General features: G+C 64.8%; 1 protein-coding gene across 2 annotated transcripts; it reads right to left on the reverse strand.

The window, feature by feature from the left end:
* On the reverse strand, positions 1–26,043 carry TERT (telomerase reverse transcriptase). Of its 2 annotated transcripts, XM_069492279.1 has the most exons (16): positions 25,825–26,043; positions 24,365–25,694; positions 20,227–20,419; positions 18,167–18,347; positions 17,434–17,613; positions 16,838–16,996; positions 13,978–14,073; positions 13,092–13,177; positions 10,087–10,200; positions 8,855–8,926; positions 8,354–8,542; positions 4,474–4,600; positions 3,153–3,214; positions 1,436–1,560; positions 504–641; positions 1–104 (listed from the first exon to the last, which is right to left on the reverse strand). In XM_069492279.1, exons 1-16 carry the CDS (start codon positions 26,041–26,043, stop codon positions 1–3), a joined length of 3,375 nt encoding a protein of 1,124 aa, XP_069348380.1. The 2 variants fall into 2 exon arrangements, with proteins under 2 accessions (XP_069348380.1, XP_069348381.1); XM_069492280.1 differs by lacking the exon at positions 8,354–8,542.
* Positions 26,044–27,195: the final 1,152 nt, after the last annotated feature.

The raw sequence follows: 27,195 nt of genomic DNA on the forward strand, positions 1-27,195 counted from the left end.
TCAGTCCAAGATGGTCTTGAAGTCCGTGGTCAGGGCCGGGTTGGCCGCGGCCTCCAGGGTGGCCAGCATGGCCCTGGGGAGTTTCCGCTGCACTCGCGCCTGGGCTACGGGGGAAAGACCGCGGTCAGACTCCACTCTGGCAGGCGGCCCGGCAGGCGGTCTGTGCCCCACGCGGCCCAGGCAGGGAGCCCAGTGAGGGGGCAGAGACACCAGGTTGGGTAGCAGTGGGGGACAGGCATGCGAGGACTTGGCACAGACTTGAGGAGCCGCAGACCCGTGCGGGAGTCTGCAGGTCAAGGGTCAGAGAGCTCCCGAGGCTGGGGAGGTGTCGCCCGAGACCGGCCGTGGAGTTGGAGGTCGGGGCCCAGCCCGGCAAGGTGGGAGCCGCCCCGCGGGACACCCACGCCCGGTCGCCTGGGGCTGCCGTGGGGTCTGCATCCAGCCGCTGACGCTGCTTGCAGGCCGGGGCGCCACGGGCCGGCACGCACCTCTGCCCACCTTACCTGCCCTGAGTGTCCCCAGGAGACGCCTGTAGGTGACACGGTGCCGAGCCAGCTTGCACAGGAAGGCGCACTGGCAGAGCCACTGCACGGCCTCGCGCGGGAGGGGGCCAGAGGCTCCCTTGTCCCCCAGCAGCGTCCCTGGGGGCAAACGCAGGCTGAGGGCTCCGCCCCCCCAGGAGACGCCTCTGTGCCGTCCACGTCCCCACAGCCTGGCCCTGGATGGGCGACGCCCGCTCGGGGCTGCCCCACCACAGGCCCCTGGGACTCTGGCGACTGAGGGATTTCTACGGCTTCCCCAGGTGGAATTTCCACAACATGGAAACAACTGAACAAAGCGTAAAATGCTACACTCAGGACCATGGAGACGTGGCCGGCCTGACTCTCAGACTGACGGGCAACACCACGACACGGACGAGACGCCGGAGCCAGGGGACAGAGACCCAGGGCAGAGAAGGGTCAGTGGCTCCACGGTGGCCCTGGTGGCTTCCGCTCCTGAGACGGTGGCGCGGCTCCCCGACCCCTGGGTCTGTGCGGAGGCCCCAGAGCACCGCGGAGCAGAGACGCGATCCCCGCGGGGACAGACAGGACGAGGCCCCCGGGGCGTCCCTGCTGTGGTTCGGAGCGAGAGGGGAGGACAGCTGCCCGGTGCTGGGTGGCCTCCCGTGGGACGGTCCGCCCACACCGCGAGGGCCAGCGGTTACCAGTTAAGCGGCTGCCGGACATGGCGAAGGGTGAGACTTCTAAGCCCGACTCCCCAGGCTCCTGCCGCCGCGCCAGGAGCGGATCTGCTCCGCCCAGGGCTACAGGGCGCCAGCGGGTGGCGCCAGAAGCCCCTGCTGCAGCAGATGGCAGCGCCCCGTGCGAGGGCCGCGTGTCCCTGGGCACCCTGGGCTCTGGCAGCCCTCACTGAGCCTCACACCCGCTGCCCGTACCTGCGTTCTTGGCCCTCAGGATGGAGTGGCAGCGGGAGGCCATGTCGGAGATCACGCGCAGGAAGAACGTGGGATTCTTCCCAACGTGCTGGTTAAACGGAAGCTGCAGCACGCAGGCGTGGAACCTGCGGGCAGGAGAGGCCTTGTGATTAGAACGGGCTCACGTGTGTGGGGTGTGCATCTGAGTGTGCACCGTGTGTGCATGTGTGCGTGCTTATGTATAAATGTGCATGAGCGTGTCTGCATGCATGTGCACACGTGTGTTGCGTGTGCATGTGGCCACATGACAAGCTCCTCCCCAGGCGCCTGGGGCACTGGCCTCACTCTGCACTGGAGAAACGGCAGAGCGTGTCTCGAGGCTGCGATCTGACTTCTGCTCATGACGTTTCTGTGTAGGCGGAAGTATTTTCCCACTTACCAATGAGAAAATTTAGGCCCACAGATAGTTTTTAAAGACATACAACATGGCCAAGGTCCCAGGGTCAGGGGTCAGGGGCGGGGCCACACCACTGACCCAGGAGGGAAACACCTTGTGTGGAAGGACCCGCTCCCAGCGGGAAACACAGCTGCTTGCTAACGGTCTGGGGGCCCCAGTGGGACCGTGCCTGGCGCCACGCAGACGAGCACAGCCCTGCCTGCCGCACCCGGGCTGCCTGTCAGGGTCAGCGTCACCTGACGCTGTGGTCCGCAAGACAGCGGGACGCTCAGGCCTCCCCGGGGCCTGACGCTCCCACACTTGGAAACAGCCGACATCCGGCCGGGATGGGGCCCGGCAACCCCACCCCCGCACTTCTCCTCGTCTGCCGGCGAAGGCTTCTCCGGCTGCCACCCGGCTCCCTTCCGCTCGTGCGGGAGGCCACGGCACGGGAGGCTGGGCCTGCGGAGGCCGGCAGCCCCTCATCCAGCCCGGAGGCTCCCGCCCCCGGCTGCCCCGAGGGGGCCACCACAGACCAGCCACTCGTTGCGTGCGTGACAAAGCCGTCAGCGAGTCAGCGCCCGTGCCCGAGCCACACGGGGCATGTCTCCGCCGGAATCGCCCAGAGCAAAGTCCCACTCTGCGTCCCTGCGGCCGGGCCAAGTGGCCAGTTAATGAACAACAGTGTCCGGCTTCCCAGGGACACGCACAGCCTGAGGTGGCAACATTCCCCTCGAAGGCTGGGAAAGCGCAAACACCGCACAGACCCCACACGGCAGCCACCCATACCTCGTCCCTGATCCTTGGCACGGTGCCCTCAGGACCATCCAAGGGCAGGGAATGTTCCGGAAGCACTGTCAGGCCTGAGCAAAGAGGATGGCTGGGCTGTCCTAAGAGCCCCACAGCCCTGCCGCACCTTGCTGGGTGGGGGCCAGCACCACTCACCTGTGCCCGCCTCACCCTCTGCCGGCCGGTGGGGATCCCAAACCCGGCCACAGCGCTGCCCGCCCCGCCCGCTCAGGAAGCCTCCCTGAGACTCACCCACGGTGCCTCCTGACTGCCCACCCCCCACCCCAGGACGGGCCCAGGTCCCAGGGTCGGCACACGGGGACGCGGGGACCACCCCTGCCTGGGGACCGAGGCGGGGACTCCCACACATGGACAGGAACGCGGAGCTGTGCAAAGGAAACACAAGCAGGCGCCGCTCTCTCCTAAACCTGAGCTCCGACGCTGCCCAGACACAGGAGACCAAAGGCTGCAGGCTGGGCATTCCCGGCCCTGTACCTCCCTCTGGCGGCTCACCTGTAGGCCTGCAGCAGGAGTATCTTGTAGACGTTTATGCAAACCGTCTGGAGGCTGTTCACCTGAGGTCGCCGAGGGAGAAGGAGGAAGGTCAGAAACATCTCCGGGATTTTAAACTTTCGCTTTTTGCTTTATCACCCAGTCGAATGGAACGAGCAAGGACAGTGATGAGAAGCTGCTCCTCGGCCCCAGGGAGACACAGCCAGGCCCCCAGGCAGGACAGAGCGCGGCAAGTGCCCCGAGAGCCCGGCCTGCCCTGCAGGGACACCGTCTGCAGGGGCCGCAGCTTGAGCCTGAGCTGCCAGGCCTGGGGCCCCCACCCTGCAAGGAAAGTGCCAGGCCGAGGGCGGGTGGGGACTGAGTGGGGGGAACGAGAGGGGCCCTCAATACATGTCAGCATGTGTGCACGCCCACATGCACGTACACACCTATCAAGAATGCAGGCACATGCACACACCTGCTCACTCATGCACAGGTGAGCACACATGCAGGTACACACCTATCATGAATGCACGCACACACACCTGCTCACTCATGCACAGATGAGCACACATGCAGGTACACGCCTATCATGAATGCACGCACACGCACACACCTGCTCACACATGCACAGATGAGCACACATGCAGGTACACGCCTATCATGAATGCACGCACACGCACCTGCTCACTCATGCACAGGTGAGCACACATGCAGGTACACACCTATCATGAATGCACACACACGCACCTGCTCACACATGCACAGGTGAGCACACATGCAGGTACACACCTATCAAGAATGCAGGCACATGCACACACCTGCTCACTCATGCACAGGTGAGCACACGTGCATGTATACACCTATCATGAATGCACGCACACTTACCTGCTCACTCATGCACAGGTGAGCACACATGCACGTACACACCTATCATGAATGCACGCACATGCACACCTGCTCACTCATGCACAGATGAGCACACATGCAGGTACACACCTATCATGAATGCACGCACACGCACCTGCTCACACATGCACACATGAGCACACATGCATGCCTGGGGTCAGGGTGCATTCATACATACACATACCCCCACATGCATGCACTTGTGCACATGTACACACGCGTGCACTTGCACACACGCAGGTACGACACACGTGTCTGGGCATGTGCGCTCAGACATGTACATGCTTGCATGTGCATGTCCACCCATGTGGACACCCACACATGCACACGCACACACATGATAACGGACTTGGACCCCACAGGCCCCAGGCTCGGATGCTCAGGCCAGCGCCTCCCGACTCTGAACCCGCGCCGGCCGCCAGGGGCTGCTCACCTGCAAGTCCAGGAAGAGGCCGTGGCACTTCAGCCGCAGGACCCCGAGGAGTTTCCGGCGCATGTTCCTGCCGGCCTTGAAGCCAGGGCTGAAGGTGAGACTGGCCCTGATGGACGTCCGGGCGAAGCTGAGACACAAGGCGGGCGTCACACTCGTGTGCCCTTCCCCCCACCCCCAACGCCAGCTGCAGAGCCTCCCTCTCCTGCCCCCCCCACCGCCTGAGGCGTGTGCAGCCGGGCACGGGGGTGCAGGTAGCTCACTCAGCAAACACAACACGCCTCCGGGGCTCTGTGTGCACTCACAGCATGGCTGGACCCCTGTGCAGCCACACGGTACGAGGACGTGGTCACTATCCGTGTTCATTCACCATCTGCCCTAATAAAGTCTGCACACGAGCCAGCCTGAAGCCGTGATCACCGACAAACTGCAAAATCATCAGCCCTGAGCCTCCTTGCAGCAGAGGCTGTCTGGCCCGGTGCCTTACCCGGAGCCCCTTGCGGGCAGAGCACAGGGAACCGGAGGGTGCATCCAGGGCGGGCGGAGCACAGGGAACCGGAGCGTGCATCCGGGCGCATGGAGCACAGGGAACCGGAGCGGGCATCCGGGGCGCGCGGAGCACAGGGAACCGGAGCGTGCATCCGGGCACGCGGAGCACAGGGAACTGGAGCGTGCATCCGGGGCGGGCGGAGCACAGGGAACCGGAGCGTGCATCCGGGGCGCGCGGAGCACAGGGAACCGGAGGGTGCATCCTGGGCGCGCGGAGCACAGGGAACTGGAGGGTGCATCCAGGGTGGGCGGAGCACAGGGAACCGGAGCGTGCATCCTGGGCGCGCGGAGCACGGGGAACCGGAGCGTGCATCCGGGGCGTGTGGAGCACAGGGAACCGGAGCGTGCATCCGGGCGAGTGGAGCACAGGGAACCGGAGCGTGCATCCGGGCGAGTGGAGCACAGGGAACCGGAGCGTGCATCCGGGGCGCGTGGAGCACAGGGAACCGGAGCGTGCATCCGGGCGAGTGGAGCACAGGGAACCGGAGCGTGCATCCGGGCGCGTGGAGCACAGGGAACCGGAGCGTGCATCCGGGCGCGTGGAGCACAGGGAACCGGAGCGTGCATCCGGGCGCGTGGAGCACAGGGAACCGGAGCGTGCATCCGGGCGAGTGGAGCACAGGGAACCGGAGCGTGCATCCGGGCGCGTGGAGCACAGGGAACCAGAGCGTGTATCCGGGCGCGTGGAGCACAGGGAACCGGAGCGTGTATCCGGGCGAGTGGAGCACAGGGAACCGGAGCGTGCATCCGGGCGAGCGGAGGGCCAGGCAGCTCTGGCTAACACGGTGCCTGCACCGCGCACGGCATCCTCGCAGAGGCTGGCGCGCAGTCCCGCGGTGCGACACGTGGGGGCCCAGGAAGCTGAGGGGAGCCCCCAGCCTGGCTGCCCCATCCCGCCCTGCAGCGTCAGTGTCCCCGACGCACGCAGGTGCCCGTGTGGCCCACACCCGGGACGCGCACGCTCTCACAGCCGGCCTCCGGGCGCTCTCAGGGTGAAACGAGTTTCGCAGGTCGTCAGATGTTCTCAGAGAACACGACTGTCATGGCAGAACGGGTTTCTTCTTCCATACCGAACATGTGCTTAGCCCTGAGCACCAGAACACGGTCAAACAGTCTCCGATGGTGTCTCGCGTCGTTTCTTCGGGAGAGACGTCCAGGAGTGGGATTACCTGCCCTGAGCACCGGAACACGGTCAAACAGTCTCCGATGGCGTCTCGCGTCGTTTCTTCGGGAGAGACGTCCAGGAGTGGGATTACCCGGAAAGCGCTGGCACGCGGTGAGGCTTCAACAAGCTGCTCTCCAGAGAAGCCCTCCCAGCGGCTGCCCGGACCCCAGCGCCCGCGGCAGAGAGGGGCGGGGCCGCGTGCTGCTTCGAGGCACGTTTCCCTGGCGGCTGGTGGCCAACACCTTTCCACGCGTGCTCCTCGGTCTGCAGCCGTCCACTCTCAGCCGCTCCCACGCGGGCTCGGGCCCCAGCCTGCCCCGGCCCCCGAGTCCCCCCTGCGCAGAGACCCCTGGGCACAGCAAGGGTCCCAGCGCCAGGAGCCCGGGCTCCAATCCCGCTGCGCCCTGAGCCACTTCCGTGTCACCTGGAGCCGTTCTGTCACCTGCCTCTCACAGGCGGTGAGAGCTGAGATGGCGCGGGCACTCGGCACAGCGCCGCGATCTGCGCGGACACACTCAGAGGCAGGGACGACAGCCACTCCGGCACAGGCAAGTTTCGAGTTTTATGCGGTCGAGGCCAGTCACCGGCCCGATCCGCCGCCGTCCATCCTCACGCCAAATCGCGAGCATTCACCTCCGATTTCTCCGAGGCTGTTCTGTTGTTTCTGACACCCTTGCTGCTGGTGCATCTGACCCCTTTCTCCCTGGCAGTGGTTCCGGTGTACGCTGGAAGGTGAAGCTGCTACTTTTTTTCCTTCTAGTCAGTTTTCTCAGAAAAAAATCAATCTCTCTTCCGTCGGCCGCACCACACGCCAAGTTAACAGACACCTTCGAGAGATGGCGCCGTTTGGTTCGGTGGTTGTTGATCGATTCTCGCCACGTTCTACACCTGAGCAGCGGTCTGGGGCAGACTAAAGTCTGGACAGGGACGTCCCACCTTGTCCCTCTTCCTTTTTAGACATTTCTTGATCATTTTGCCTGTTGTCTTCTCCTACATGCCCTTAGAGTCGTCTGCTGTGTGCTTCAGACTTGGAGGAAGGTTCTGGGAGTCCCCCGAGAGTTTGTCCCATTGCCCGCAGCTGAGCTGCCGGAGCCGCCGCCGCCTGCAGCCGCCTCTGACCGAGTGGCCCCTGGCGTGCACCAGCGCCAGGCCCACAGGTGGTCCCCGACCCCCTGTGCTGTGCCAGCCCCCGCCCGGCGGCTCTCGTGCAGAGTCTGTGGCTCGATGACATTCACCACTGCTGCGCTGGAGGCTGACACGGGTGCCCACGCTCGGCAAGGCCACGGCTGCGTGGGGAGCGCCACAGTGGGAGGACGGACCACGGCCACTGCTGTGGTCAGTGCTGGGGACGTGCCGGCAGGGGGGAGGAGTTGAGAGGTAACGGGGAGCCGGAGCCCAGGAAACCTGGAAATCACCCAACGCTGGAGACCGGGGCGGGGGTGGGCACGGAAGGAGCCGGGCTGGTGTGGAGGTCGGCAGCAGCAGAGGCGGCTGAGGGCCGGGGACGAGGGCCGGGGACGCGCCGGGCACCTGCACAGAGAGCATCTGCACCCGCCCCTCCCCTCACGCAGCGAATTCCCGAGAACAAGGCCCAGATCTGCACCGTCCGAGTCGTAGCAACTGAAACTACCGACGTGAGGAACGAGAAAACGCCACCTTCCCCCACATTTTAGAATTTTCATACCTTTTATTCGTAAAGGAAACAGAAAGGACTCTGGCGCCTGCCTTCCCGAGTCCGTCTGTGTTTGTGCCGGGCCCGCGGTGGGGCTGTGAGCGTCCGGGCTCTGGGGAAACGGGGCCCCGTGCAGAGAGCTCACACGCTGCAGCCCGGGCTCTGCGAGGCGCCAGCCGAGGCCAGGGACCCTCGACGCCAGCAAGGCCACGGGTATCTCAGCGTGTCTCCCCCAGGAAGGAGACACGAGCCAAAGGGGCCGTGTCTCTGGCTCCAGATCCCGGCTGCCCCAAGCACACACCGTGCTCACGTCTGCCCCCCGGGTTCCTGTCCCCAAAACCGCACAGAAACTCTCACCCGGTCGGTCCCTCACTCCTGTTTCTGCCCCCGGGGGAGGAGGACGCAGCCTGTGGCCCGACTCTCTGGGGACAGTGATCGCCTGCCCCCCCCAAAGCAGGAACGGGCCGAGAAGGCTCCTCACCTGCCAGGTGCCCTACCTGGAGTAGTCGCAGAACACCTCCAGGGTGCGCGTGTCCAGCAGCAAGCCACACCAGGGGAACAGGCAGTGGGCCGGCAGCTGCACGAAAGCCGAGCCCCCCAGGGTGTCGTCGTCCACGGGGAAGTTCACCACCGTCTTCTCCAGGTTCACCACACAGCCGTACTCGGGGACACCTCTGACCAGGGTCCTGCGGCAGAGAGGCCGTGTCAGCCGGTGACGAGGGGCTCTGCCCAGGAGGGGCTCCGATGCCCTCGTAAGTGCTCCTGAAACCCCGGCAGGTGAGCAGAGAGGACGTGGCCTGGCCGGGACCTGCGGACGCCTGTCCCGGCCCACGGGAGACATAGGAGGGGGTGGGGGTCCGGCTTGGAGCCCGGACAGCCTGGCCGCTCTGCTGGAGGCAGCACATGGCTCTTGGTACAGAGCGCAACTGCTCGTCACAGACACGCCATCACACGCAGGCCACCAAGGCACCCGCAGCGACACACGGCGCGGACCTCACCTGAGGAAGGCTTTGGCGTGGGCCAGGTGAGGCGTGACCAGCAGGAAGTCGTCGACCAAGCGCAGGAGCAGCCTGCGGGCAGTGGACAGGGACAGGCTCACTTTCGCCCTTCACTGAATATCCATGAGGACGGAACGTCCCAGATAGTTAAATACTGGCATTTACACCAGCAAGGATAAAGTAATTTTCCAAATGAGTTAAACAAAAACATAAATTTCTGTCTAGGAGAAACACCCTCCCTGCATCTAACGGTAAAGCAGCCTGCTACCCGGAAGCAGGTGCGAAGACCCGCGGGGACCTGGGCCGGGATGAAGCCGGGCGGCTGGGCGGGCTCCTGGGGGAAAGGACCGGAAAGGTGAGCATCGGGCCAGGGGCCTTGCGCCCCTCTGAGCCGTGGGGTCCCTTTCCCGGGAAGCCAAGCCCTCAGCCCTGCCGGGTGCAGCGCACTGCGGACAGCCCCAGCGAGACCCCTGAGCCCGAGCCGGGGGCCTGGCCCCCGTCCCCCAGGGCCCACCCAAGTGCCAGCCCCAGAGTGCAGGGTGGGAGCAAAGCTTAGTGTGTGTCTCTTTTACATAAAGTTATTCTGACCTAGAACTTGAACCTCGACTGAGAACAGCCTTGATCGGCTGCACGTGCTGGAATTGAAACCAGACTTCCAGAAGATGCCCAAGAAGAAAACCCAGAGGCACCAAGTAAGCGGCTGTGCGGCGTGGGGGGAGGTCTGTGCGTGACACCTCTGTCCACGTCTGCCCGTCTGCCTGTCCCTGTCTCAGACAATGTCACCGGCACAGCAAAAAGTCACTGAGCGCCGTGTGGCATTAGGCCAACCCCATGCTCAGGAGCTGCGGGCACCACCAAGGCCAGGGCCGGCTCAGGGCAGCAGGGGCCGGATGGGCTCAGCCCGGGCTGCCGGCAACGGGCCCCGGGTGACGCGGGGCCTCCACCGGCACAGCCATTTCCCTAAGGACCCCAGGGGGGTCCCCGGTGGACGAGAAGGAACCGGGGCACCTTTACTTGACCTCTGTGCCGCGGCACAGCCTCCCCCCTCGTCCCCGCCCGGCCGGAGCCGGGCACATGGTTCCGCCGGGGCTGCGGCATGAAGCAGGATTCGACCCCACCTGGCGCTTTCAGACGAAGCGACCGGAACATCTGGAGTCCCGGAAACACCAGAGCAGCCGATAGCAAAGCGACACCCACGCGAAGAAAACCCGCGGAGAAGCGAGGGGCCTCACCCGTCCCGCTGGATCCCGGGGAACAGCCGCTGGTCCATGTCCCCGTAGCACAGGCTGCACAGCAGCGTGGACAGCACGGAGCCCTGCGGGATGCCCTGGCACTGCACGTAGCACCTGCGGGCGGGATGCGGTTAGGGCGCCCCGTGCCGGCGTCACACACACACGTGCCCGCTCGGACACGCACGCACACGGGAACGCCCCAGGGCACCGTCAGCTCGCAAAGCCCTGGCTGTGCCCAAGTGAACGGCCATCCTCCCCCCGCTCTCCAGCTGCCACCGTGGCTGGGGACAGTGTAAAGCAGACCAAGCTCTGAGTGTCACCACAGCCTGTTCTCTGCTTAATTCTTTTTATCAACCAAGAAGTTCATCTAAACAACCAGACACTCCAACTGACAGGAAGGTTTATTTTAATAAAGTAACTTGTCCACACTTGAAGACAGGTCGCCCCACAGGTACCGGCCACGGGCACAAGTCGGCACCTTTTCCTCAGTTGAGCCACGATCGCCGACAGGTGGGAACGCTCCACCCAACCCAGGGCCAGCTCTTCGTGCAGAGCGAGAGCGAAACGTCCCCGTCCCACGAAGGCAGGGACAGACGGCGCGGCCCCCTCGGCCCCGCCAGGCCCCGGGCGCTCAGGACTCAGCTCCCGTGGGTGACACGGAGCTCGCCTGCCCCAGACGCCAGCGACGTCATTTCTTCACCTGCCCCAGAGACGCCAGCGACATCACTTCTTCACCTGCCCCAGACGCCAGCGACGTCATTTCTTCACCTGCCCCAGAGACGCCAGCGACATCACTTCTTCACCTGCCCCAGAGACGCCAGCGATGTCACTTCTTCACCTGCCCCAGAGACGCCAGCGACGTCACTTCTTCACCTGCCCCAGACGCCAGCGACATCACTTCTTCACCTGCCCCAGAGACGCCAGCGACATCACTTCTTCACCTGCCCCAGAGACGCCAGCGACGTCACTTCTTCACCTGCCCCAGAGACGCCAGCGACGTCACTTCTTCACCTGCCCCAGAGACGCCAGCGACGTCACTTCTTCACCTGCCCCAGAGACGCCAGCGACGTCACTTCTTCACCTGCCCCAGAGACGCCAGTGACGTCATTTCTTCACCTGCCCCAGAGACGCCAGCGACGTCATTTCTTCACCTGCCCCAGAGACGCCAGTGACGTCATTTCTTCACCTGCCCCAGAGACGCCAGCGACGTCATTTCTTCACCTGCCCCAGACGCCAGCGACGTCATTTCTTCACCTGCCCCAGACGCCAGCGACGTCATTTCTTCACCTGCCCCAGAGACGCCAGCGACGTCATTTCTTCACCTGCCCCAGAGACGCCAGCGACGTCGTTTCACCTGCCCCAGAGACGCCAGCGACGTCGTTTCTTCACCTGCCCCAGAGACGCCAGCGACGTCGTTTCTTCACCTGCCCCAGAGACGCCAGCGACGTCGTTTCTTCACCTGTCCCAGAGACGCCAGTGACGTCATTTCTTCACCTGCCCCAGAGACACCAGTGACGTCGTTTCTTCACCTGTTCCAGAGACACCAGTGACGTCGTTTCTTCACCTGCCCCAGAGATGCCAGCGACATCGTTTCTTCACCTGCCCCAGAGACGCCAGCGACATCATTTCTTCACCTGTCCCAGAGACGCCAGTGACATCATTTCTTCACCTGTTCCAGAGACACCAGTGACATCATTTCTTCACCTGTTCCAGAGACACCAGTGACATTGTTTCTTCACCTGCCCCAGAGACGCCAGTGACATTGTTTCTTCACCTGCTGCAGAGATGTCAGTGACGTCATTTCTTCACCTGCCCCAGAGACGCCAGTGATGTCATTTCTTCACCTGCCCCAGAGGCCAGTGGCGTCAATGCCGGGAGGTGGGCACACCACTCTCTGGCGTAAGTGTCGTGTCTGTGTGGGACGACCTGGTTTTACTCGCACAGAGACAAACGCACCAACTCCGGGAGTCGGGCCCGGGAGCCACGCGAAGCCGACACGGTCCCGTGGGTTTGCTTAGGTTGAGACTGGGAAACGCGACTCTCAGCTTCTGCAGCCACACAAGCTTTGAAGACACCTTGTTTACTCAGAGGCCAGACGGGGCCGTGGTGGGACTGGAGCCTGGGCCTGTCCACGTCCCAGGCCAGGCGACGCGGTCACCACCCCAGGGAAGGCGGAAGCCCGGCTGTGCGGCCACCAACACACAGCACAGTCCCCTTAATGACATCCACGACCAGGCAAAGAAGTGTGGCGGCTTCCCTGGGAGAGGGGACTTTGTCGGTGGCTTCTGCAAAGTCCTCCCTGGACGTGGGTGCGGCTCACACGCGTGCACAGGCGTATCCCTGTCAAAGTCGACCCTGCTGCACACGTGCAGTCTGTGCTTTTCCAGAATGTACCTATTTCTCCACAGTCTAATTATACTTTAATAAACATCATCACTGTAACAAAGTGTTAATGATTACTTATAACGTAATAATTGCTAGTTATTTTCTTTAATGAAAATTTCCAAAGCTTAGCACACCGCCGTCTGCATCTGCCGAGAATCCCAGAGAGAGGCTCCCACACCCACAGCCGACCTGACCACGTGGCTCCTCCCGGCACCGTCTCCCCAGACTCGTGCCGGGGTCCGTGTGCAGACAGGCGCCCAGAGGCGACTGGTTTTGCTGCAGGGATTTGAGGGAGTCCTCTGCAGGCAGGTACGTGCCGCAGGACATGACGTGGCCCGGGGGCGGCTCCCAGCACGGGAACGAGAGCAGCGCGAGGTCGGCAATTCACGTCCACACGGGGAATCTGCACCGGCGCCACTGGGTCAGCGCCTGCCAGAGATCGCGAACAGGCGGGAACAGACACGGGAGGAAACACTCTTGTCTGCAAGACCCCGGTGCTTGGCGACAGCAGCACACACGGCGCTCACAGACCCGCGACCGCACACACGCCTGTCCCCGCTCCCGTTTCCGTGCCGGGTAGACCCCGGGCCTGGCGGGGCCCCAGCTGAGCCCCGACTCACCTGCCCCCGACCCTGAGGACGCTGTTGCACACAAAGAGGAGGAAGAAATCGAACAGGCTGCGGCCGGCCTCGTTCAGGGAGGAGCCCTGGGGACGCAAACAGGAGATGCTGGACGGGGACCGCGCCAGTGGGCACGAGGACGGCCCCGCTCATGGCGTGGGCGGTGGCCCCGCGTCCCTTCTGGGCTTCACTTCCTGGGGGACAGTGAGGGCCGGGCGTCTGCCCACAGACCCATGGTGGAGGGACGGTTTCTCAACGCGGAACGTCCTCCGGGCCACCTGTGCATCCGGCTGGGCCAGACCTCCTCGGCCCGGATGGCACGACACACAACGCCAGGCCACCGGCCTCCCGGGTCCCTGCAGCCCACGCCAGCACCCACGGAAGCCCGTCTGGAGGCCTCAGCACGTCACTTGTGGACGTGACTGTCCCCTAGACTGGAACACGCACGAGGATCCCGTAAGAGCCAGAGAGACGCCCGAGCAGAGGGCCACCGACGCCAGCTGAGACACAGTCTCTGCTTGGCAGGTAAGTGACTTTTACCCTCAACCGGCAGGTCAAGGGGGTCTGTGGGTCAAATCCTACTCGTCCTCCTAAAGGTGACCCACCGAAGGGGAGACTCGCTGACAGAGCCAGCGCAGAGCAGGAGGGAGCCGGGCGAGGCAGTGACAAGAGGGAGACGCGGCCACACCCAGCAGCGGCCTGGGCCTGGCGTGGCTGAGCGCTGGGACGTGGCGGGGATTCCTCCGAGGAATGACGGTCACACCCCCACCCGTTCCTCCCCTCCCCCAACAGCACAGCCCGCCAGCGATGAGCCACGTGACCCTCCTGCCAGGCGTGGACCCGTCACTAGGAACCGTGGCCCGACCCCCACGGGCAACCCAGGGACCTGCTCGATGACCACGGCGTCCCTCAGCGAGCCCGCCTCCTGCAGGTGCTCCACGAACTGTCGCATGTACGGCTGGAGGTCCTCGATGGTGGAGACCTGGCGGCAGAGGAGAAGGTGTGAGCAGGCGAACACCGTCATCCCCGGCACGAGCCGGGCACGTGGTTCCTGTAACGTGGACGCCGATGCACGGACGGGTGGCACCTGCCACCAAGCGATGACAGGAGCAGAGCCGGGGACAGGGGGCTGCAAGGACCCCAGGCCTGCACCGCGGCCACCTCAGACCAGCTCCCCACGACCAACCCACCCGCGGCACAAGCACCCCGACCTCTGCGAGGCCTCCCCGATCCACGAGCAGCCCGACCACGCAGACAGAAGGGTCTGGAGGCCGCGGGAGGCAGACGGCAGCTTCCTCTCCTGACCCCCGGGCTCTCCCAGCCGCCTGCGTCACCTCAGGAACTGCGTCAAGCCCGAGCGGGGACAGCAGCAGCAGCACCCGCCACAGCCGACCCCGACGACCTCCCGCTCGTGAGCGTCGAGACACGGGTACAGCGACGTGACATTTTCACGTCCCCAGGGCCCCATGGGTTAGCTGCGGTGCCTCGGGTTAAAGCCACATGCAGCACGACCTCACCGTCAGAACCGACCCGGAGAGCAGCCACCGGACGACAGAAAATCCCCGCGTTTCTTGTAATTAAGCAATAAGCAACATGCAAGTCGCCCTCGGGCAAACAAAAGTCATGTTAAAAACCAGGAAATACTGCGAACTGAATGATAAAGAAAAGAAGACATCAAAATCCGTGAGGCACGGCTGAAGCAGTTCTTAGACAGAAATCTACAATTTCAAATGATTATTTAAGAAAAGTTCAAACATCCATAATCAAAGCTTGCACCTCAAGGAGCTGGAAAAACAATAAATCAAACCTAAAGAAAACAGAAGAAACTAAATAAAGAGCAGAAATCAATTAAATGGAAAACAAATGGCAGAGAAAAACCAACAAACTCAAAAGCTAGCTCTTTGAAAAGAGTAACCAGATTGAAACCCCCGGCCAGGCTGACGTGGGAGGAGCGGACGGAGAGCGTCAGGATCAGGGCGTGAAAAGGGGCCGTCGCCACAGAGCAGACCCACCAGTCCCTCCCGGGACATTCCCAGGACGAGGAGCACGGTGGGGGCTGGGAAGCCCTGCCCGGCAGCCGCTCGGGTGACCGACACCTGGCTGGCACAGCAAGGGAGCCCGACGGCCACGCACGCCTGAGCTACCCCGGCAGCACCCACCACTCAGGGGACATGTGGCCTTTCCAACGGGGTGTGGGGCAGCCGCACACCCACTCGGGGGAAAGTTCACCGTGACCCAAATGGACCCTGCCCTAACCGTCAAAGTGGAAACACTCCATGTTGTTCTAAAAGAAAACAGAAGAAGGTCGCCACGACCTTGGGGCCAGGCACATTTCTCACTGAGAGCACAGTTCATGAACCGGTAACGCGGACTCCATTGAAACTAAAAGCTTCCGTTCATCAAAAGACTCCACTCGAGAGCAGAAAAGCAAGACGGAGGCACAGACGGAGAAGACGCTCACGGCACACGCGTCGGTGGGAGACTTGCCCCCGGGACACGCAGCAACGCCGCCAATCGCACGAAAGGCCGCCCGGCTGCCAAACGGGGAGGGAAGCGGCTGGAACAGGCCGTTCACAGGGAGACGCCCAAACGCCGACCGTCAGGAAAACGCTCAATAAAACCTCCAGGCTGGCCCTGGACACCGGCACGGCAGCCACCGCCTGGAGAGCCGGCACTGCCACGACCGGCCCCCGCGGCCCTCGCGTGGGGCAGCTGGGAACATGCTCCGGCGGTGTCGCTAAAACCGAGGGAGCCCGCGGCCCGGCAGGCCCACCCGAAACGAGGGCCTCTGTCTGCCAAGAATACGTCCATGACGTGCACAGTGACGTCCCTCAGAACAGTCCACGCCCAGGAGCCACCGCAAGGTCCACCACGGCAGAAAGGACAAGTCCGTACGGCACAGTCACGCAACGAACAGCCACCACAGGACACGCGGTGCAGCCCCGTCTTGGACACCGAAAGCCACTGCCCGGCTGACTCCACACCGTGGACGAGGCGTCTGCCGCAACGGAGGTCAGGGCCAGGCCGCCGTGGGGGTGGCGGCTCTGCAGGGCACCGGGGAGTCGCCAGCGCCAGGAGCTACACCTGGATGCAGGTGTGGCCACCAGGTGTCCACAAGTGTCGAATTCTGAGAGCCGTTCACGAGATCTGCAAACGACACTGGCACAGGCCAGGCCCCATAAAACAGCTCAGAGCCACATCCCTGTGGGGTCTTCAGACCTGTGCCGCCCTCCGACCCGAGGCTCTGGGGAGACCCTTCCGCCTGCACCCCCACCTCCCCACCCAGCAGCACACTAACGACCACTGGTCGGGAACCCCGACTCGAGGGCCCTGTCCAGCCCCCCGAGGTTCCCGGGGGGCCAGGCCCCCCCACCGCCCTTTCTCAGAGCCGGCGCAGCACGCTCAGCCCCTCGGCACGCATGGGCCAGGCCCGGACTCCTAGCGGAGGCCCTGGGGTATGTGAGGCTCAGCTGCCACCGCGTCCCTCCTGCCACCCATGAGTCCCCAAGGCCCAGCCCTGTGATGGGACAGGGCACCGGCCCCTGAAGAGAGGACCCCAAATGCACAACTCACCAAACCAAACACGAGTGTGTGACGGGCGGTGGGGGGCTCCCAGCAGAGGAAGCTCCACTTAGTCCCCACGGAGGGAGGCCACAGCCGCACACGCTCACACCACAGACACGCCTGGACACGGGTGCACACGCGGCCTGGACACGCCCGAATCACTTGCCCACCGAGAGCCTCACGTGTCTCTTGAAGGACTTGCGGACATGCCCGTGGGCTGCCTTCTGGACCACGGCGTAGCGGCGCACACAGTAGGTGTTCTCCTGGGGCCTGAGGATGTTGGCGACCACCTCTGCGAGCCTGTCCTGGGGGATGGCATCGTAGGCCCCCGTCACGTCCACCTGTGACACCACAAGGACGCTGGCACCGGGCTCCGGCCTCAGCAGGTCATGGCACCCGCACCCCCAGGCCTGGCCCTGCCCCCGCCAGCTCCCCCCCCAGTCTCGTCCCACCTGGGCTCCAGCTGCCCGAGGACCCCAGGGCGGGGCAGGCCTGCGTCTCCCTCCCTGACACACAGGCCGCACGGCCGGGTTGCACGGTCCCTTCTGGAAGGGGAACCGGCATCCAGGGGGACCCTCCCTGGGAGCAGGAGCCCCCCAGGAGCCGGGGTGCAGAGTCGGGCAGGCCACGTGCTGCGGGGGAGGGCCAAAGCCTCTGCCCTGCGGTGCCACCACGGGACACAGCCCTCCGCCCAGCGGGGCCAAGCAGGCGACCACGGGCTGGCCTGGCAGGGCCCGCAGGGCCCGGCTGCTGCACGGACGAGCGTGGCGGGGCCCACCTTGACGAAGTACAGCCCGGGCGCCGCACCCTGGGCCCGCATGCGCAGCACGAAGGCCAGCCAGGCCCTGTAGATGTCATCCATGCCCAGCACGGAGGCCCCCAGCAGGCCGGGGCGCCGCGTGCGCTCGTAGTTGAGCACGCTGAACAGGGTCTTGATGCTCGCGTTGAAAGGCTGAGCCTGTGCAGGGGACGTGAGGGAGGGTCAGGAGGGGCCTGGCCAGGCCGCCCCAGCCGCCACGGCACCCCGGTGCAGTGTCCACCGCCCACCAGACCCAGGCTCTCGGGGGACCCATCACGGCACCCAGTGGCTACACGCATGATCCTCACGTGACCCTTGCCCACCCCCACAGAGGCACTGAGGGGTCAGAGCTGTTGGAGACTCAGCGGCCGCAGGGTGTGGGGGTGGGGCAGGCACCACAGGGCGGAGCCAGGGTCCCCTCTGCCCCGGTGTGTGGAAGCACCTGGTGCCCATGGCGCCACTGCAGGACTCCCCGGCCACATCCCCGTCTGGACCAGCTGCTCCCTGGGGTCCTGGGCCCGGCCCTGCCCCTGCTGGGACCTCCCCACAGCTGCTCTTCCAGACCCGGGAACCACCAGCTCCTGGTCTGGCTCGCTGCCCACCCATGGCTCAGGACGTGCCGTGGCCCTCCTCCGGCCCCTGTCCTAACGACACCAAAGGTGGCACTCAAACGCACGGCCTTCCGAAAAGGAAATGGAACAGAAGCAGTCACCCTTGTCGCTCTGCGGAAGGTTCTGGCACCCACGATGTAGTCCATGTTCACGATGGGCCGCAGCCCGCTGGGCTTCGGGATGAAGCGGAGTTTGGACGTGGGCAGGGCCGGCCCGGTGTCCCGACGCTGCCTGAGCTCCTCTCCGGACAGCTCCCGCAGCTGCACCCGCTCCAAGTGCTGCCTGCGGCAGAGAGCCCCTCAGGACGCGCCAGGCACCCATGGACACGAGTCTGCGGACTGGGCGGCGCCTGCGCCTGCTGCGGGGCCGAGCCCTCCACTCGGGATGCCGGCCCCTCGGGCAGGGCCATGGGGCAGACAGGCTGGGCCGGACAGGGCGGTCGGCCCAGGCTCAGAATCTGCTCCTGCGAGACCCGCCAGCTCCAGGCTCCCGTGTCCTTCGGCCGTTTCCCCGAAACCACTCCCAGAGGCTCTGGGCATGGACAGCTCCACAGACAGCCGGCCCTCGTGGCCACCGGCCCTGCCCCACGCCACAGGCCAGGTCAGTGTGGCCGCCCACCCGGGGAGGGGCTGAGCGTGCGGAGCCCACGCGGGCAGAGTGACCGCTCTCCACAGGCGTGACAAGAGCATCACCTGCTCCCTCCTGTCAGCTCAACTAAAGCCTTTCCAAAATCACAGCCAAAAAGGCTGCTTTGGGTCACACTCTGTCCAGTGTGTTCAGTGACTAAGCACTGACTCAGACCACAGGGAGAGCCCTGACCCTCCCAGACACGGGAGGGGACGTCCCAGCACCGCCTGCGTCACCACCCAGCTGTGGGTCTCAAGAGGTCTGCTGCCAGCTCCTCTGCAGAGGGACTCAGGGACAGGGTGAGGAAAGCCCCCAGGGCAGCTGCCTCTGCAGAGGGACTCGGGGACAGGGTGAGGAAAGCCCCCAGGGCAGCTCCCTCTGCAGAGGGACTCAGGGACAGGGTGAGGAAAGCCCCCAGGACAGCTCTCTCTGCAGAGGGACTCGGGGACAGGGTGAGGAAAGCCCCCAGGGCAGCTCCCTCTGCAGAGGGACTCGGGGACAGGGTGAGGAAAGCCCCCCAGGACAGCTCTCTCTGCAGAGGGACTCGGGGACAGGGTGAGGAAAGCCCCCCAGGGCAGCTCCCTCTGCAGAGGGACTCAGGGACAGGGCGAGGAAACCCCCCAGGACAGCTCTCTCTGCAGAGGGACTCGGGGACAGGGTGAGGAAAGCCCCCCAGGGCAGCTCTCTCTGCAGAGGGACTCAGGGACAGGGTGAGGAAAGCCCCCAGGACAGCTCTCTCTGCAGAGGGACTCGGGGACAGGGTGAGGAAACCCCCCAGGACAGCTCCCTCTGCAGAGGGACTCGGGGACAGGGTGAGGAAACCCCCCAGGGCAGCTCCCTCTGCAGAGGGACTCGGGGACAGGGCGAGGAAACCCCCCAGGGGACTCCAATGAGCAGAGCTCAGACAGCCTGATTAGGTCACCGCTGGGCCCTCCCGGGCCCCCCAGGAAGGCCGTCCTGATGCCCGGTCAGCGAGAGCCATCTGCGTGCGGCAGGGCCCCGTCTGCCAGCCACGGCCTCTGTGTCCTCGTGGGTGCACACCCAGCTGGCCGCCGCGTCCTCCCCCGACACCGAGCACAGCCAACTCGCAGCCACGCCAGTCAGCCTTCTAAAGTTGGCTCCGCGGGTGTTTTCTCCTGTGGCGGACGCCCCATCCCAGATATTTCCAGCTCGAGCTGCCAAGGGGCAGGACGCTGTCCCCGCCTGACCGAGCCCCGCTAGAGCGGACGTTCCCACGGGCAGCGTGAGTGGCGTGGTCTGAGCTGCGCCCTGGTGGGCAGTGCTGGCCGGTGCTGCCCCTTTCGCTGCAGGGACCCCAGAGGCCACTGGCCAGACCCCTGCTGTTCCAGGGAAGGAACTGGGCTCCAGGTGGTCAGGGCCCAGCGTGGGACCCCCATGGGCCAGGACGATGACGGGGTTCTGGCTCCCGGCGCATGGCCACACGGCCCGGGCAGCGCGCACTAGCAAAGCCTGGCTTGGGCTTCCATCCCGAGAACACGGAGAAACACGCCTGCTCGACGTCTGAGCACCATACCTGATGCCAATGCCCTGCAGCTGAGTCCAGACGCTCTTCCGGTAGAAGAAGAGCCTGTTCTTCTGGAACGTGGTCTCCGTGACGTAGAAGAACGACCGGAGCAGCTCCACCACGTACACGCCCAGCAGCCAGATCAGGAACCTGGCCAGGATCTCCTCCCTGCGCCGGTGCTCCTCGGCCGGGACGCAGCCCCCTGCGCGAGAAAGACGCCACGCGCACAGCTCACCCCAGGGCCGCGCTGCCCAGGACGACAGCCACAGGCCGCTCGACCCAGAGGGCTGAGCGCGGTCCCACACGCCAGGTCCCGGGGATGTGGCACAGAAGGGACCCACACGCCAGGTCCAGGGACAGGGCACGGAAGGGACCCACACGCCAGGTCCAGGGACAGGGCACGGAAGGGACCCACACGCCAGGTCCAGGGACAGGGCACGGAAGGGACCCACACGCCAGGTCCAGGGACAGGGCACAGCAGAAAGTGTAAAGTGTCTGGTTGATGCTGCTGCTATCGTGACGTCTCGAAACAATGATGTTTTGGACACGGTGGTCTTTGACAAAACACACCAGCAGGCTAGTTTCACCTTTTCTTTTCCACTTCTTTAACACGGCTACTGTAAATTCAAAGACGACGCACGCAGCTCCCGTCACATTCCCAGCAGCCGTGGAGGCGTGGGCCTCACCGTGTGTACCCAGGACGGACAGCGGAGGCAGAAACGCTCCCGACGGCCACACGCAGTTGATGATGAGGACACATGACAGATTTGCACAATTGCAAACTCGTCACCACGGAGCAGCCTGTGCCTCATGCTAAAGGATGCGGGACACGCGGGCTCTGGCCATGCCCCACGGGCCAAGGTGACTGTGCTCCCTGTGGTCCTCTGCACGGCCACCTGTGCATCATGAGAAGAGGCCCACAGGTGTCACTGGACGGCACAGCACCCCGGCACAGACGGAGCCGGGTTTACCGCCAACGCCTGACGCGAAAGAGACTTGTTTAGGAGAAAGGGGACCCCGGAGGCAGGGCTGAGGCGGCAGGCGGAACGGCGGCCAGGAAGAGAGGGGCGGGCGGGCAGGGCGACTGAACCACGCTGAGCGCAGGAACGACCGACGCTGCTCAGGCGGGCGCAGGGGCCCGGGCGCAGCTGGGCAGGGAGAGCAGCAGCGGCGAAGAGGAGACGCCGCAGCCCTGCCCGGCTCGGCCGTGGGACAGCCACCGCCCACGCCGGGGCAGCGCTGCGTGGTTTGCTGACACTCTTCAGCACAACGTGCCACACGAGGAACAAGGCTCGTGATGCCTACGAGGGGCCAAAAGCACGACACACGCAGCAAACGGCACAAGAATCAGCAGGAGAAGACGGGAGTGAGTCACGCAGCCGCAGGCCGACGAGAAACGCGGTCAGACGGCGGATCACGGAACCCAAACGTTGTTGGCTACCCCGGTAAGCAACGCTGTCAGACTGGATTGGAAATAAATGAAAGGTTCTCCTGTCTGCTGTCCGTCAGGCACACCTAAACTACAAGAATATGAAAAAGCTGGCCGGGCGCGGTGGCTCACGCCTGTAATCCTAGCACTCTGGGAGGCCGAGGCGGGTGGATCGCTCAAGGTCAGGAGTTCGAGACCAGCCTGAGCAAGAGCGAGACCCTGTCTCTACTAAAAATAGAAAGAAATTATCTGGCCAACTAAAATATATATAGAAAAAATTAGCCGGGCATGGTGGCACATGCCTGTAGTCCCAGCTACTCGGGAGGCTGAGGCAGGAGGATCGCTTAAGCCGAGGAGTCTGAGGTTGCTGTGAGCTAAGCTGACGCCACGGCACTCACTTTAGCCTGGGCAACAAAGTGAGACTCTGTCTCAACAACAACAAAAAAAAAAAGAATATGAAAAAGCTAAAAATAAAATTAAAAGCGGAAAACAGAGCAGGAACACGCTAAGCAAAAGCAAGCCGGGCGTGGCTACACTGAGGGAAGAACCCCAGGGCCAGAGCCCCTGCGACAACGGATTCATGCACCAGGAGGGGGAGTTTTGCGAAGCCCTAGATGAGCCAGACAGCGGCGGGGCAGCCCACCACCAGGATTCACACACACGGGGAGCACACGTGAGCACCGCCCACAAACCAGGTCACGAAACCGGTCTCCACAATTCCAAATCATTGGTAGTACGTGGACCACTACACAACTCGGAAACCAACAACAAAAAGACAATTCAGGGCTGGGGGCAGTGGCCACCCTGCAACCCTAGCACTCTGGGAGGCTGAGGCAGGAGGATCGCTTGAGCCCCGGAGTTGGAGGCTGCAGTGAGCTGTGATGACACTACCTCACTCCAACCTGGGCAAGAGCGAGACCTTGTCTCAAAAAAAAAAAAAAAAAAAAAAAAGAAGATAATTTAAAATACCCCATACATTTGGAAAATAAAAAATGTTGAAATAACTGACTGACCAAAGAAGAAATCATAGAATAAGTTAGAGAACACCTAAAAGTGATTGATACCAAAACTACTTCCCGCGGAAACACGGTGCGCCGCGGCAGTGCTTGGCCACGCACAGCTGAGCCCCGAGTTCAGAGGGCAGAAGGACAGACAGGACAAACCGAGGCAAAGCACGCGGAGCACAGACACAGACACAGACACCGGGAGAAACCTGCGAGATTCCTGGGGACGACGCAACAGAGGGCCCGGCAAGGCCCCACGGAGACACCGACTCCACCGCCAAGTCTGGCGGGGTTCCCGGGGCAGGTCAGGGACAGCTCCCCCAGCGGTCTAGGAAGAGCGACTGTGCGGCCGATGTAGGGTCCAATCTCCGGGAGGGACGCCCAGGGGCAGAGCCGGCCTAGCAAGGAGCCGCAGGTGCCTGGAGTTGGGCAACAAGGTTGGTGGCTGCCGCCCAAGGAGGGCAAGAGGAGAACGCAGGACCAGCGGGGAGACTGCGGAACCCCACTGCCATCGGGCACAGGGAACCCTCTCTGGGGTGTCCCAGCAACCTGGCGGCAGACACGGGCAGCCCTGCAGTCCAGCCTCCGTGCTGGGGACGACGGAGCCACCAAGCAGGGCAGGACCAGCGTGGAGCGCGGCGGACAGAGGCAATGTGGGCCTGACGCCGGCACAGGCTCTGGGCAGGGGGGAGACAGGGACACGGAGCACAGGAGAAGGACATGCGGCCGAGGAGAGCCCACGCCCAGAAGAGCTGCGCTCCAGACCCAAGCCGCGACCTGCGCCACTTACCCGGGCCATGGGCAAGCGGTGCGGCCGCGGCTACGAGGAGCAAACGGCAGGGGCACAGCCCAAGCGAGCAAGGCAGGGCCAGGGGCTCCTGCGTCACATGGGACCTGTGACCCCTCCGCAATCAGAGAGAGGGGTCACTGAGATCTCGTGATCACAGAATTCAAACTCTTTTACGAAGGAAGGTGGAGGCCAGAACCAAAGGTGAGTCGCACGACTGGCTGATCTGACTTCTCGTGCCATCTTTAAGGTCCCTGTGCCGTGGCATGTGGCAGGCGGCTGCTGTCAACAGACACGGACTTGGAGTCACGCAAGATGGAAAAGTCCTAGGGTCTGTTGCCAACGCCGGTGCAACTGACAGGTCGGAACTGCACACGCAGGGCAGATGTCACGTGACTTTTTACCACAATAAAAGAACACGAGTCTTGGGACGGTCACCCGGGTCTTTCGCAGGCGAGTGCTGCCTGACCAGACGCTCCCACGAGACTCAGGTGGCTCCCGGCCCCAGGAAGGGGGCTCCCAGGTCCGCCTCCCACTTCCATCAGCGGGGCACCCTCTTCTGACGAACCCTGGAGCCGGAAGGGGATCACGAATAACCTGCCAGCACCTTCACGGAAGCTTCTGGACACACCCCCGCCAGCAGCCCCTCCCCACTGCGCATCCCGCCTGCTCGCTGCGGCGGGCCCAGTGCCTGGACCCTGCCTGTGTCCCAGAGCATGACTGAGCCCTGCAGGCTGTGCCAACCGGACAGAGGGACAGGGCACAGGCAGAGAGCAGACGGCACCAGCCCCGGGCACAGCGAGATGCCAGTGTGCCTGGCGAGGCCGAGGCGCACACAGGACCAGGGCTCCCGCCTGCCCCCGGGCCCCCTGTCTGAGCCCCACTGCACTTAGCACAGCCAGCCCGGCAAGGCCACCACCTCCTCACCTGGGCTGCTACTAAGCCAAGCACAGTCCTGCACTTTCATCTTCCAGGTCAGCTCCTGCCGGGAGAGCTTGGCGCGCTTCCCCAGAGAGAGGAACTTCTTCGTGTTCCTCAAGAACCGGCGCTCGTTGTGCCTGGAGCCCCAGAGGCGGGCGGGCACCAGGCGGCGCAGACAGGCCTGCAGGAACCGGTACACCTGCCAGGGGCTGCTGTGCTGGCGAAGCAGCTGCACCAGGCGCCGTGGGCCCGCGCTGTCCTTAGAGGCGCAGGCACCTGCAGCCGGGGTGGCCAGGGTGGCCGCGGTGCGCACTGGGCAGTGCGTCCTGAGGAGCGCCGCGTAGGGGCACCGGGCGTGGTTCCCAAGCAGCTCGCGGAATAGGGGCCGCATCTGCCAATAGCGCGGGGACAGGCGGGGAGGCCTGCGGGACGCCCCCGCCCGCTGGGAGCTCGAGCCTAGAAAGATGGTCTCCACAAGTGCGCGGGCGCCGGTCAGGCTGGGCCGCAGGGAGCTAAGCAGGAAAGAGGGGCGCAGCCGCTCCCTGTCGCCCGGGCAGTAGAGGAAGTCCTTGGTCTCCGCATACATTAGAGGCCGCGGTGTGCGTGGGGGGCGGGCCTGGCGTGCGCGGCCCACCGATGAGTAGGAGCCACGTCTCCCAGACTGCTCGCCCTCCGAGGACGTGGCTTCCATGGCAGCCCTGGTGGGTGCTACGGCCCGGGGATCGTGGTCACTCGGCCCAAGCACACTGCCTGAGTGGGCCCTGGACGCCGGCCCGTCGGGCCCCGGTTGCAGCTTACGGCCGGGTTCACACCTGCGCCTCTTGGCGGAGGGAGGACTTCTGCCAGCGCTGCCAGGACGCCGCCTGGCACCCTGGTCCGGCAGGCGCAGGGATACCCAGGCCTCGCCATCACTGCTGTTCCGGGTCTGGCGCATTGATCCCGGGCCTGTTTGTGTCTGGCCCGAGTGTCGCGTGGGCCGATGTCTGGGGGACCCGCGAGGCCGGGCCTCCGTGGCAGCACTGAGCTCGTACAGAGGCGGCCCGCAAACCTGGTAGGCACAGCTAGGAGCCACCAGTAAGTAGAGCGCGCAGCGTGCCAGCAGGTGAACGAGCACGTCGTCGCCCACGCGGCGCAGCAGCAGCCCCCACACGCTGCTGCCACGCAGAGTCTCGGTCACGGTGTTGGACAGGTAGCTGCGCACGCTGGTGGTGAAGGCCAGCGGTGGCTCGCCACAGGCCCCGTCCAAAAGCGCGAAGCCGAAGGCCAGCACGTTCCTGGCGCCGCGCTCGCAGAGCCGCTGCACGACCCTGGCCACCAGCTCCTTCAGGCAGGACACCTGCGGGGGCAAAGGAGTTCTGAGTCCAGGGAGAGGTGCAGGGAGCCCGGGGCGCGCTGCGCCGCATCCCGCCTCGGTCCCCGCGGCCGGCCCCACGCCCCCACCCAACGCGGATCCCTGGGTGGCCCACCTGGCGGAAGGAGAGGGCGGAGGGGGGCGGCCGCGCGCCCCAGGGCACGCACACCAGGCACTGGGCCACCAGCGCGCGAAAGGCAGCCGGGTCCCCGGGCTGCACCAGCCGCCGGCCCTCGGGCCCCAGGCGCCGCACGAATGTCGCCAGAGGCAGCACCTCGCGGTAGCGGCTGCGCAGCAGGGCGCGCACGGCTTTGCACCGGGGCGCGCGTGGCATGGCCTGGCCGGGGCCCCCCCACGTGCCGGGGCACAGCGGCCCAGAGCGAGTAGGCGCACACCTTGGCTCCCGCCCCGCGCCGCGGAGAAAGGACGGCGGGGGGCGGGGCCCGCGGGAGGAAGGGGCGGGGCTGGAAGGGGGTCGAGAGGCTGGGACCCGGAAAGGGCCGGGGGCTGGGGTTGGGCCGGGGGCCGAGGACGGGGGCGTCGCCACGCGGCGCGGGGCGGAGTCGGCCCAGAGGAGGCGGGGCTGCAGGGGGAAGGGGCGGGGTCACTCCGGGGCTGGGGTCGCCGGAGGGTGGCGCCCAGCCGGCCCCTCCGCCCCGGGGGTCGCCGCGGTGCCGCGTGTCTGAGCCTGGCGTCTCACCAGGGGCCCCGGGGCCCTGACCGCGCAGCTGCTCGGTCGGGACCCACGCGCCGGGACCCCCCCAGGGTGCAGGGGCCGCAGCGAGGGTCTCACAGCCGGGAGGGACTGAATCAGCAAGGGCTCGGGGGTAGCCCGAGGGAGGGACCTTAACGTGGGGTCCCAGGTGCGTTCCGCGCCCCTGTTCTGTCACTTTATCAGACGCGCCGTGACGCCGGGGCCGAGGGCCGCCCTGGGGTCGGGACCCGGAGGGCGTTCGGAAAGGGTGTCCAGGGCGCAGGCACGTCCAGGGCGCGCACGCCCGGGGGCCCGGAGCTGCTCCCTGCACGCGGCCCCGCAGGCTCTGTGTGTGTCTCCACTCCGGCTTCACTCCACTCTTAGGCTTCTGTTGTGGGCCCCACCGTGAGCAAACCAGCCCAAACAGTTCCCTGTTAATCACCGCCAGGTCGGTCCCATCCAAGGAAGGGAGGAAAATCAGCCGCTGTTCGCGCCGTGATCGCGGGGCGCCGCGCACCTGCCGGGGCTCCCTTCTTGCGAGTCCCGCCGGCGCTGCCGGGTCCCACCGCGCAGGGGGAAGGCCTGGCGCACCGGGGACCTGCCACAGCCTCGGGCGGCCCCAACTTCCAGCCCAGCGGCAGAGACCCCACAGCCTTTCAGCCCCCAGCCTTAGGACGACGGTTGAGAGGAAGACTTGAACACGCACGAGATATCGGAGGAGCTGCCGCAGTCAGACTTCGCCTGAGCCCGGCTGGGGGATGTTGGAGTTGGAATCGCTGGGAAATGCTAACA

The sequence above is a fragment of the Eulemur rufifrons genome, chromosome 17 (assembly GCF_041146395.1).
Source record: "Eulemur rufifrons isolate Redbay chromosome 17, OSU_ERuf_1, whole genome shotgun sequence".
NCBI classification, from domain to species: Eukaryota; Metazoa; Chordata; class Mammalia; order Primates; family Lemuridae; genus Eulemur; species Eulemur rufifrons.